This window comes from Micropterus dolomieu, linkage group LG22, assembly GCF_021292245.1.
Source record: "Micropterus dolomieu isolate WLL.071019.BEF.003 ecotype Adirondacks linkage group LG22, ASM2129224v1, whole genome shotgun sequence".
Lineage (NCBI taxonomy): Eukaryota > Metazoa > Chordata > Actinopteri > Centrarchiformes > Centrarchidae > Micropterus > Micropterus dolomieu.
Genome location: NC_060171.1, coordinates 26,326,401 through 26,338,525, shown reverse-complemented (window position 1 = coordinate 26,338,525; position 12,125 = coordinate 26,326,401). Strand labels below are relative to the sequence as shown.

The 12,125-nt window shown below is 42.1% G+C and overlaps 1 protein-coding gene across 4 annotated transcripts in view; it reads left to right on the top strand.

Moving 5' to 3' along the window:
- Window positions 1-665: 665 nt before the first annotated feature.
- kcng4a (potassium voltage-gated channel, subfamily G, member 4a) overlaps window positions 666-12,125 on the top strand; it is a 25,744-nt gene continuing 14,284 nt past the window's right edge. Inside the window, exons 1-3 of one of the 4 annotated variants that reach the window (XM_046038358.1) lie at window positions 666-1,097; window positions 4,482-4,658; window positions 4,792-5,433. In XM_046038358.1, the coding sequence (XP_045894314.1) occupies window positions 4,551-4,658; window positions 4,792-5,433 (750 nt within the window). In that variant the 5' untranslated portion in view covers window positions 666-1,097; window positions 4,482-4,550. Of the gene's footprint in view, window positions 1,098-3,888; window positions 4,659-4,791; window positions 5,434-12,125 lie in introns of all 4 variants that reach the window. The other 3 variants (XM_046038357.1, XM_046038355.1, XM_046038354.1) reach the window with 3 other exon arrangements.

Genomic DNA, 12,125 nt, shown 5'->3' with positions numbered 1-12,125 from the left:
TAGAAGAACATCAGTTGCAACATTATGTAGTAGTTCTGTATGCTTTCAAATGAAATATTAATGTGAAAACTGCTACAAGCATAAAGTTCATCCTGATAAAAGGCTTTTTTCTTATCTCCTGGGCTTTTTCCAAAGTAACTGGTTAAGTTAAATATTTCGTAAACAGCCAACTCAGTCAGTGAGCATTATCCACAAATTCATTTCTGTTTAGTATTGCACAGTTCCCCATAAAAAAAACAAAACAATATAACTTTCTAAACTCGTTTTCTAGAGACTACTGTTTCATTCAGACAGCACATTGAACAAATCTGCCTTTCTTCTTCCAGACTTTCATACAACATTAAGTTATTTGCTTTTTTTATACAGTACATAATATTATTCTACTGTGTGGTGTTTTCTTTAATGACATGACTATTTTTTCTTTACATTGATTCAACTGAATTATGAAATTCTGACTCGAGATGTATGTAAAATGTTGACTCCGAGTTGGTGCTTCCTGGCAGATTCGGAACCGACCTTTGCTGAATGTATTTTGGGAGGTAACCGCGCCCCCTGTTGCGCGTGAAGCGACCAATGGAGGAAACAGGAATGCGAGCATCTCCTCGGTGTCCTTGAATTTCATAACATCTAGTGAAAAAGGAAAGGGAGAAATGTGGAGCGAACACTGAGAGACACACTCCTCCCGCAGTTCTGGTAAAATGCCATCTTTCTTATATCTGGAGCTCACACACTTCCGGTCTGTGCCTGTCTTCACCTTTACGCTTGAACTTGGGTACCCGAAGTCTCCTATGTTGCGCACCGCGGCTCCGACTCCCCCCTCACCTGCTCCTCCCCTTCCTCCTCCTGCAGCACCACTAACCAAGCCGGAACGGGACACTTTTCAGCGCAGCAAACCTTTACCCGCTTCCATCACTGGTAGCTATGTTCAGACTCTCTTTGCGCCTTCCACCGACTTGGATGAAGCGGACACCGCAGAGGCATTCCTGTCTTTAAAACAAGACTGGTCGTTGACACTCTGATTTGGTGTTGAATGATCGGAGGGACTGTGAGGCAGACACCGTGCAGGTTTGGCCGTCTGGAGATGAGCGCACAGGATGGTAAGCTGCACTTCACAAGTTAAACTGATGCCTTGAAAGTGATGTGTTGTGTTCGTAGCTGCATATTTGTCTGAAGTTGTAATGCTGCCACAATATACTTAAAATCAGCAATGCTGTTGTCTTTTCATCTGGTGAACACTGCACCATACATTAGTAGGATGCACAAATTGTGACAAAAATTGTTATCTTTTTTTAAATGAATTGTAATATAGGAAAGTGGGCATAGCATTGTCCTCTAAACAACATTTGACTTTGACTTTAGGCACCCTCTTATTTTGTTTTCTCTCCACGAAATCTTCTTAACACGGTGTTTGGTTATGCGATCTTAATTAATCGCTCAATTTAACCAAGCTTAATTAAAACTCTAAGCTTGATAAGGAAGCAATGTAGTTCTACACCCTGTGTGTGTGTATGTGTGTGTGTGTGTGCGCGCGCGCGTGTGTGTGCGCGCGCGCTTGTAAGTTGAGAGAGAGAGAGAGAGAGACAGAGAGAGAGAGATAGTTTTCCTATGGTGCAATAAAGCAACTTGATCCATATGAGACCTAGGTCTCTACACCATGAATATAATATAAGCTCTTGGACTGAATGCGGAATCATAGAAAGAGAGTCATAGAAAAAAAACAGAATATAAACAAAAATAAATGAATAAAAATATTGATTTGCTCTTGCACATGCCCAAAGGTTCATGTCTTTCATATAAGTTGGTTTTAGTTCTCTTTCATTCGCACGCACTGCTAAATTAAATTCATCTTGCAAATATTTCAGCCTAGATATTTAATTAAACTCCAACTAAAAAGAAAACATGCTGAGTTCATTTTCCACTTCCTCAGATATCTTTACTCCCCTGTCTGCCATTTGTGTACAGTGGAGAACCGAAGGAGGTCCAGCAAAGCTGGTAACACCAGCATGCTGCTAAGATCACTTCCTTCAATTAACTTTCCACTAAAATAAAAACCAGCCGCATCCACAGGGACTACAAATCGATTAATAAATAGTTTATCATGCTCTTCTCCCCTGTGAGGTGGAAATGAAACACCAGCATCGTGACAGACTTGATTTATTGGTTGGTTCCTCCTCCAGTACAGAATCGTATCCTCCTGGATCTGAATTAATTACTCATGTTAGTGCGCTCCAATGCTTCAAATGGTCTGGGCTGTCCAGTCACACATTCAATAAGCCTGTGATCACTGTAGATAGATAATGAGCAGGATAATCTCAATACTGATGATAATATTCTTATTTTATATAGATTGTAGTGAGCAATAAATGTTGTGCTACACACAAAGCCTGTAAGACTGTAGGTTTTTGTTAGTCTTACAGGACACTACACTGTATTCACCATCAGGGTAGTGAGTCAGGGCAAGTGACAGATGAGTTTGTATGTGTGAAACTTGTACCTACATGTGTGTTTTAGAAATGGGTAGAGAGGTCTAGACTGGCCCGTAGAGATTCTGGCTTTTCTAAATTGCTGTGGCATGTGTAGAAAATCTTTTATAGCTTCCTATTCACAACAAAGGCTGGTAGTGGGAAAGTTCAGGGTAGCCACCCAAATGTAAGTCAGCTTTATTGTTAGTAGCTGGATACAAGAAGCAGCCCAACAATGAGTCTCAAAGGATAATTCCAGCTGTTTGAACCTGGGCCTTATTCTTTCATCATTTGCCACCATACCATTCAATACTAAAACACTGTCACCCACTGCCTTTTGCAAAGTAGCTTTTATCTCTGAAGGTTGTGGAGCTGGCTGAATGTACTCCTGTCTGTCACTGTTAAATGGATATAATCTACATATCTAAACACACATTCAAATATGTAGAATTGTGCAATTATCAATGAAAGATATAAGTAAATTGATGTAAGTAAATCTTTTTCATGGCACACATGTAGCAGCAAAAGCATTAACTGGAATTCAGCTTTTATTAAGGTTATCATTTGCCCCTGTGCTTTTCCTGCTTTGAAAAAATTTCATTAAAGTCAAAATGTCGGCTGTGAAAATGTTCTATAGACAAATTTGTTTAGATGTCCGCCTTTACTATTTGCTGGCAGCTGGTCTTGCATGGAGTGTAATTAAATAACTCTGCGGTAGGAAAATAGGTGAACTGTAAGTTAGCCGCAGTAAATAAATGACAAATTATGCGATAATAGGACCCAGTTTGAAATGAACCACATTAACTATTTAAGGCTTTGATACACAGCGAACCATTCTGGGCAACTGTAACAACTAACAGTGCCAATAAGTTTCAGGGAAATTGTATTGCCAAGAAAAACATTTTGGACCCTGTGTTTCAGTGTCTGTTGCTAGGATTGCTGCCCATGTACAACAGCCAATAACACTCATTTCGAGTGTGAGTAACACCACAGACCTGAATGTTCTTTTCTACTGTTAGTCCTTGAATTTTGTAACACCCGTATTAAGTTAACCAGCCAGGTCCTTATTGGATGTTGACGTGAGTGTAAATTCCTTTGCTATTCGTTCAAGTCCTGTGCTGCTGACCACAATGACTGGCCATTTATAGCAGCATAGCTGATGTGTCTGTCTGTCTTGTTTCTCACTGAAAGGAAGTGAAAGAGGGGGGTGGGGCCTACAGCACTGCAGTCTCATTGAAGTGTGCTCGCTCTACCTCTTCCTTTCCTCACCCTTTTCTGTCATCACACCATCTCTTTGCTATTCTTTGCCCATTCTTGCTCTATATTGTCACACCCGTCTAATGTCAGTGCATCCTAGGATCATTCTGACATCTCTCTCTCTCTCTCTCTTTCTCGCTCTCCCTCTCTCGCTCTCTCTCTCTTACAGTGCCTGCATGATGCCACCATGTGTCTAGGCCCTCCCTAATCCTGCTGCGGCGACACAGAGGATCCCCCTCAGTCCCCTGACACCTCTGTGCTACACATTTGCCTTCTTGACTCATCCAGCTCATCCTCTGCAGCTATCAGCCACTGATCAATCCTAACCCACTCTTTCTTTTCAGGCTTTCCGTTTGCAGACTCTCACTTCAGACCAGGATTACCCACTGATCTGATGCTGAATCCTGATACGCCAACTGAGTCTATTGTCGGCCTCTGATGGCAATGTCAAAACTCACCCACATCCCCCTCACACAAGAGGTTCCCTGAAACTCCTCGTTCCTCTCCTTTCTGGGTTTTTGCTCTGTTGATTGGAAGCCAAAGCCATAGCTCGTCTGGAAAAAAACCTCCTTGTTATGAGGGGTTCTGAAACCAAGGAGACTGAAAGCACTTTTTATGCCCTGCTTGTCTACAGCAGACCTGGGCTTTGGCAGGAAAGCTTTTCACATGTGTACGTTTTAACATAAATTGTAGGAGGCTGCGATACAGAAAAGGCCGCTGTGTCCTGAGCCTGAAAAGTTGAGCCTGTTGCAATCCATCCAGGACCTTTTTTGTCTTCATTACCTGGTCTGAGCTGCCCAGTCCGGAGCAGCGCGCTTTCCAGATGCTGCCATGCCCATCATCAGCAATGCCAACCATGACTTCAGCAACCTGTCCGTCAGTGATGACAGCAGTCTTGACCGCGTCTTCACAGAGATCCCAGAGACTGAGACAATCAAGGTATCAATAAGATAAAGTAGAATAAAAACATGAAGGAATAAAATTATTATATCAAGTTAAAGACAACTCATATACACACATATTTCAGGTGCAGCTGCTCATGCATTGAAGCATTTCATTGTTCTCTCTCCAGGGTGTGTACTATAAGAGAGCTCAGTTCATCCGTCGGCCAGAGGACCTGGTGTCCATCGACCACGGCCTGCTGGCAGTGATCAATGTTGGGGGAAACCGCTACACCTTCCCCTGGAGCACCCTGGAACAGTTCCCCCTCACTCGACTTGGCCGCCTCTGTGGTTGCCAGTCACCTGAAGACATCGCTAGTGTTTGCGATGACTATGACGAAGCCCGCAAGGAGTTCTTCTTCGACCGGTCGCCGTCGGCCTTCAGGGTCATCCTCAACTTCCTGGCTGCGGGGAAACTACGCCTGCTGCGGGAGATGTGCGTCCTCTCCCTGCACGATGAGCTGACCTACTGGGGCGTGGAGATGACGTACATGGAGCGCTGCTGTAAGAGGAAGATGTACACACGCATCGAGGAGATGCACGAGTTGGAGCGGCGCGAGGAGGAGTGCAGGCAGAGAAACGCCATGCAGCGTGTGACGGTGGAGGAGACAAGGTACCGTAAGATGATGAACTGGCTGAGAGACACAATGGAGAATCCACAGTCTGGCTTACCGGGGAAGATCTTTGCCTGCACATCGGTGATAATGGTTGCGGTGACTGTCGTCAGCTTGTGTATCAGCACCATGCCAGACCTCAGAGAGGAAGAGGACAGGGTGAGTGATCCAGTGTCTTTTCATGTTGTGAATGTAGCTGTCAGCAACACAGGGCCCTAAACAAAGGCAAACTAACATTAAAAAAGGAATTTTAATACTTAAATCTAAACAGGGAACATATTCTCAAGTTTTGTAATAAGATGCCAACAGCGACCCTGTCTGTCAGTGAGATTTATCATGAGTGTGAGTGATTACAGCTGTCTCTTGTCACAGTTCTCTCCTGCTCAAAGACACAGTGATCGTGAAGTAACAGAGCTACTCAGAACTTATGACAAACTGGATGTTCATTTAGGCATTATCTCCAACACTAACTTTGTTTCCTGGAAGGTAATGTTGAAGTGTATCACGGTTGTGTGTCTACAGCATGTCAGTGTGTACGGGTGAGGAAAACACAAATGTGTGAGAGTCTTGTTTTATTCATTTCAGAGACAGACGTTGTGATGCTGCAAAAAAGTTGGACTTCAAAATTCTCAAATATAACAACTCCCTGTCGTCACACCCTCTTAAACATCTCTGTGGGATGCTGCGGCTGCTGTGTGTGTTGGCCGTGCATATATTGTGATCTGTGTCTACCCATTGCAGTGTGGGATAATGAAGCCAGAGTTGCTCACTGAGGCCTGTCCAGTATCTGTCAGTAAACACTGGGGAGTATTGAAATACTTTTACTGTTTGTCACACAAAAGTAGACACACTTACAGTCGAACAAATTTGTACACGTAAAAACACACATATACATGAACTGGCAGTCACATGCCTATGCACACACACACACGGTCACATGCACATACAATAGTAATGAACTCATCCACTGTAACCGATATGGCTCTCTCTGAATTTTGCACACATTTATTCTAGAGCCTTCTGTTCCTTTCTAACTGTTATTTTATTGCGGCGTATCCACTGTTCAGTTCTGATGGGTTTTCTGATTCCATATACATTTTCACCTGCAGTCGAAGATTTTATCCTTCTCCATATTTGGCATATTCGGCAACTTTCCCCAGTCTGTTAATTCTTGCATCAGGACAAGGTTACCCATAATTTGCCTGAGGTGCCTTTAAATAAGTAATAGTATGTATGCATGCATCCTATGTGTGTGCAGAGACGTGTTGCTGCAGGAAATCGCAACAGTTGAACAGCTGTTGAGAAGTCTTCAACAGCAGCATCCCTGTATTGATTTTGAAATGAACGGGCAGCCAAAAGATCAAGTGCAGCAGTGTTTGACACTGGCACATTTAGCGAGGCGGAGGAGCGCGCCGGTTGCAGAATGCTTGATCAGTTCGTAAAGGCTTAAGAGAGGAGCCAGGAGGAGTCCAGTAGCCGGTGACAGTCATGGGTACACAGATGGAAGAGCTTGGAAAGAGTCCCCGGGTCTGATTCACTGAGTGCTGTAAACCTGCATAACTGGATGATGCTTTTGATATGGACCTTTTCTAGCATATGACTGGAGAAAGCAGAGTCAGATGCTACTGTAGATTTATTTTCTGTGCAGCGACAGGGTTCACAGCAAAAGAATCAGATATACGAAAGTATAAACGTAAGCATGCTGATATTCAGGGATTAAAGTCACAGTGTTGCTAAACACAAAGAGTTTCTATTTCCTGATGTGTGATATCATTGCATTTGTAATGTAAACAGGAAATCAGGCTTTCCTGCTTGTAAATCTCTCAGTTAACCACAGTAGCAGTGACGGAGACAGTGGAGCTCCATGGGAGAAATCAAGCTGTCCACAGGGGCCAGCTAACATCCCTTACACACACACACACACACACACACACACACACACACACACACACACACACACTTTCTATTGTCATACTGTATTGAATCCTCCACAGAGTTTTGTTAACTTAATACTGCTGTGCGTTGACTCCATGCCTTGTCAGAACATTGTGGGTTGTAAGGTCATCTTTGGTGTGTGAGGCTGTCCGACATTGTACTACCTTGTGATGACATTGTGGGTTGTAAGGACACTTTAGGTGTGTGTGTTCATCCGAGCGTCTCTTTGCATGTCAATGCTCATTCTTGGAAAGAGAATGGCAGCTCCCTCCAAAAATAAACAAATCCATCTGCTGCTTTCATGTTTTTCCCTTTGCACACTCCTGAGTTTAAAACTTTTCTCATGCGCTCCGCTACTGATCTCCGTAGGCAGAGTCTGGCTAGCCTGCCCAGGCAGGAGCAGCAGGACTCCTATCATCTTTAATTCACATGGCACTGCTGTTTGTCTCTGTCTCTAGTCTGCTTCGTGCTGGAGTGGGCCAAAATTCCCCCGTCCACTCATCATTGATCCTGCATCTCTGCCTGCCTCGGTTAGGGTTAGGCGTGTGAAAGGGAGAGATAAAGTAAATGGAAGATGGACTAAGAGGACAAATAGAGGATATGCCTGAGAGGGAGGGAGAATGAGAGATGGAGTGAAAGAATATGCTTTGCAGTGAGAATTAAAAAGGGAGAACGGATAAGAGTGGGATTCTGGTGGAAAAACAGCAAGAGATAAACAGTGCTTAATTTTTCCTCTCCTCTTCCTCCCCTCTGTCTATCCACATATAATGTGTTTCTGCCTGTCCTCAGTTGATCCCTCATCAAACAGTTTATCACTATGAACTAAATTCTTCGGGAGGGGCCTTTATCTTACAGCTCAGTTTCAAGCCCGCTGATAATAACCTCCTCATCCTTCCTCCATGCCCTGATGTGGGCATTATCTTTCCACTGTTTACGTGCCCTGCTCTTTATGTAAAAACCCTCCATATAATTCTGGACCCACTATTTATTTATTCAGGCTGTGTACAGTGTACAACATTTTGACAGAAAGCACATCCTCCCCTGATGTGTTTCAGAAATGCAAATAGATGCATGAAATATTGATATATCAGGGAGTGAAAATTATTGTTAGACCAAGCTGAAAAGACGGATAAACTGCCCGTGGAGTTTGTTGGCCTATAGTCTTTCAAGTTAAAACAGCATGTTTTTGACATTTTTTTGTCACTGTTTGTCATGTGTCAAATGTTGGCTTAAAGTTAAGTTTACAGAAGTAAAATATTTTTTATTAACCTTCAGCCTTGTTGCAGCCTTCTCAGTCTCTGTCCACAATAAATATGATGCTGTGTTGACCCTGATTTGAGACACAGTTGACCAATCAGAGCTTTGTTTGCAGGACTGAAATGTGGACATCATCTTCGTACATAGCTAGATAGCTACATGGCTATATTTGTGAAAAATAGTAACAGGAAAATAGCAACAAGCACAGGTGGGATTAACGCAGCAGTACTTTTTTGTAAGTCCACATGCAGAAGTAGAAAGCAGATCACTGTGCAAACTGTTAACTGTTACCTCTACTGCTATATCCGTGTTGACAATTATGTCTGTGAAATGGATGCATCACTGCTATTGGTTACAAAACAAAAAAAATCTCCTTCCAACAAGAGATTGGCTCACATGAACGTAATGTCAGGCTGAATAAATTAAGGGAAATTAAATGGCAGTTCGGTCTGATTATTTATTATTAGGCAGCTAAGATTTCAATTAGGTTTTTTCAAGCGTTTATTAAGCACATATAGGTAAGCTTTTGGTTCTTTTTTATCTCCTAAAAGTAATAAAAATTAATGTGTTGTGGAAAATATCTTTGCATGGAATCAGTAACGAAGACGACCATAGTTAAAGGAAGATATGTGCAACTACCCACTGCTGTGATGACCTTGCTTTCCTATTACATTGTCATGGACTAATCTAACTAACTCCTTCTGGTCAGGGCTCCTCAATGTAATCCATTTTGAAGTGGGTACATGTCTGTGTTTTCTTTTCTTCACACATGTGGGCATATTCAAAAGTTCACGAGATAAATTTCTACTCTGACTACTGTCCTGACACTGACCCCAGTAATCCCTGGCGGGATAGCAGCAGTGTGTAGATTGGAACACAAGGCGAATGCAGTTTATAATTCTCTCTGGAAAGCAGCAGGTCTCAGCACGCATTGATAACCTGCCCGAGTTTACATCTGTTGCTGTTTAAAATGTCAAACATCCACCAAAGACGCTGACTTTATTTTCGCATATTTCTGAGTACGACTTCAAAGCAACATCTTTCTCTGCATTCATTTTCATTCATTTACCGCCTATATAGCAGTGTTTTACTCTCAGCTAGTGTCGAATAGATTCATGTATTTAATATTCTTGCTGGATGATGGAGTATTTTCAGACAGCCTCATCAGATTGGCTCTCCTTTTTCTAATTCAGTAATATTCTAGCCTGGGGAGTAATTGAAGTGGCTAGTTTATGTCTTTAATGCCATAAATTGGAATGGGATTTGCTGTTCAATAATTATACCCCAGGGTATCAATGACAAGTGTCAGGAGAGAGAGAGACAGCAGAGTAGCTGACTGCATGAGTTAAGCTTCAGACTGTGAGTTTTGACACGTTTTCTGATTGACTATCCACTTGTTCTCAAGCAGAGACCTGTCAATAATTGTATTGAACCATACAAAGCTGTCTGTGCAAGTGATTATAGAGAGGCCAGGTGGGTGTGTGATTTATTATTCCATTAAGAAACAAAAAAGAACGAGAAAGAGAGACAGAGTAAGACAGGGAGTGTTTTGTGACGTCTGCAGTGAAGATAATGTAATTCTCTATGTATTAGAGGGGACAGAGGAGTCTGGGTTGTGGAGAAGGAGTGGAAGATAACAAGAGAACAGAGTAAGAGGGGAGGATGTAAACACTAAACCAGCTGGGAAGCTTCTTTTCTTTCTCCCCCCCCCCCCCCTCATCTTTCCTCCCAGAGAAGCTGTTCAAAGTTGAAAGACAGCAAAATATTACCTGGGCACAGAGGGGACACACAAACACACACACACATAGAGGGACATGCACATCCATGGCTTACTTTAGTAGAGTGCAGTCAATAAACAGAATAATTGTTGAACGATTACATAGGACTTAATATAGCAATGTACAATGAAAATGTTCATTTTAACCCATGAAGTAGCCTGTAGCCTTTGTGTGGGCATTGGAAAAAAACATCTTTTCATGATCACAAGTGATTTGTGACATTTGCTGCAGAGGCTGGAGAGGATTTTTAGCGATAGACTGCCTATAGCATGGTGTACTACGTTTTATATGACAAATGCTAATGTCATTAAGATAAAGTCAGTTTATGTAATAGTGTGTCATTGTATTGATTCTGATAAAATAACTTCCATTCTCATCATGTTCAGCAGAGCTGCAGTGATGCAGCATCCACGTCACAGCCTGGACTAAGAACCTGTCGGGAATCCTCTGCTGAGTGTAATTTACTTGCAACACTAAAGGTTATTCCTTGATAATATGATCACTGAGCTTCCTGTAAGAATAGTTACTCCAGTCTTTCAGCGTGTTTGACTGGTAAGGATGACAATAGCTCATAGCCTGAACTTGTGAGGCACTGTATTAGGTTGCTTACAGTAAAAACTCATCTCTTTTTGAGACGGTATACCTGTTTAATGATTATGGTAATCTCCTTACTTGCAGTAGCGGCTGTAGGCAATACACAGTATTCTGATTAAGCACAATACAAATGAAAAAATAAGAAAATTGAATGACCATGAAGGTCTTCTGCTGTAATAGATCTGCTTGTCATATCCCCAACAGCCAGAAACTAACAACTGAATTTGTTATTTTTTTATTATCTGATCTTTTTCGAATCATTCTCAATGAAGTCGGACATTGGTGTAAAAGGACAAAGTGTTGGCTGTGATAAAATCTCAGAAGAATCTCTGGTTATGCGTGTATGTCTCCTGCTTCTGAACTGTGCAGAATTGCATTATGTGAATCAACAAAGCCAGTTTCCAAATGGATTGTCTCTGAGGGGGTCTTGTGATTTAGTATCCAACATTTCTGGCTGCCTGGACTTAGAAGCATGAATGAATTTCCCTGCCGGCAGCTCAAAGCACCACAGCCAACAGTCTGATCTGCAAAAAACAACAACAACAAAACAAAAAAACAGTTGTGAATTGTTTCAGCGCAATACAATTGTGCACCTTCCCAGCATATCATTTTAAAGAAGGTAATTCAATTCCACACCTGAGATGTGAAACACAACAACAGGAGATGCAAAGAACGAAACAGTAAAGGCTTTAAATGCCTCCATTTGTGTGTGTGCATATACTCTCTTTGTCTTTCCACAAAGTAGCTTGCTACATCAGCTGAGCCAAGAAGACAAAACACCATCATCAATCATGAGCCTCGTTTGTATGTGTAACAACAGGGACACAAAATTAAGAATGCATTCTTCATGTGCCACATTTGTCTCTCCCAATCCTCATAATTTCAACCCCCCATTAAAAGAACATGAAGGGAGCATAAATAGGTGTCCGAGTCTGTAAACTTTGTTGGCTCAGCAGGGTGAGACTGAGGCTGGCAGTCAGTCAGAGTGTCTAGAAGTCAAGGAAAGTAACCAGGACATTAGGCATGCTGGTGGCAGGAGAGGGAGAGAGCATAAGGGAGAGGAAAGACATGGAGAAACAAAGATTAAGTAGATGCAGAGAAGAGGAGAGGGGTGGTAAACCTTTTTGATAACACTGGGGCATTTATAATGTCTCTAAAGCACACACACTCTCTTACATTATAGAGCCAAAGAGAGAGGACCTTACAGTAGCTGCAGATGACCTTATTATTATGAATTTAGATAATGTGAAATGGATAATTCAAGGTGATAAAATAAATATATATATA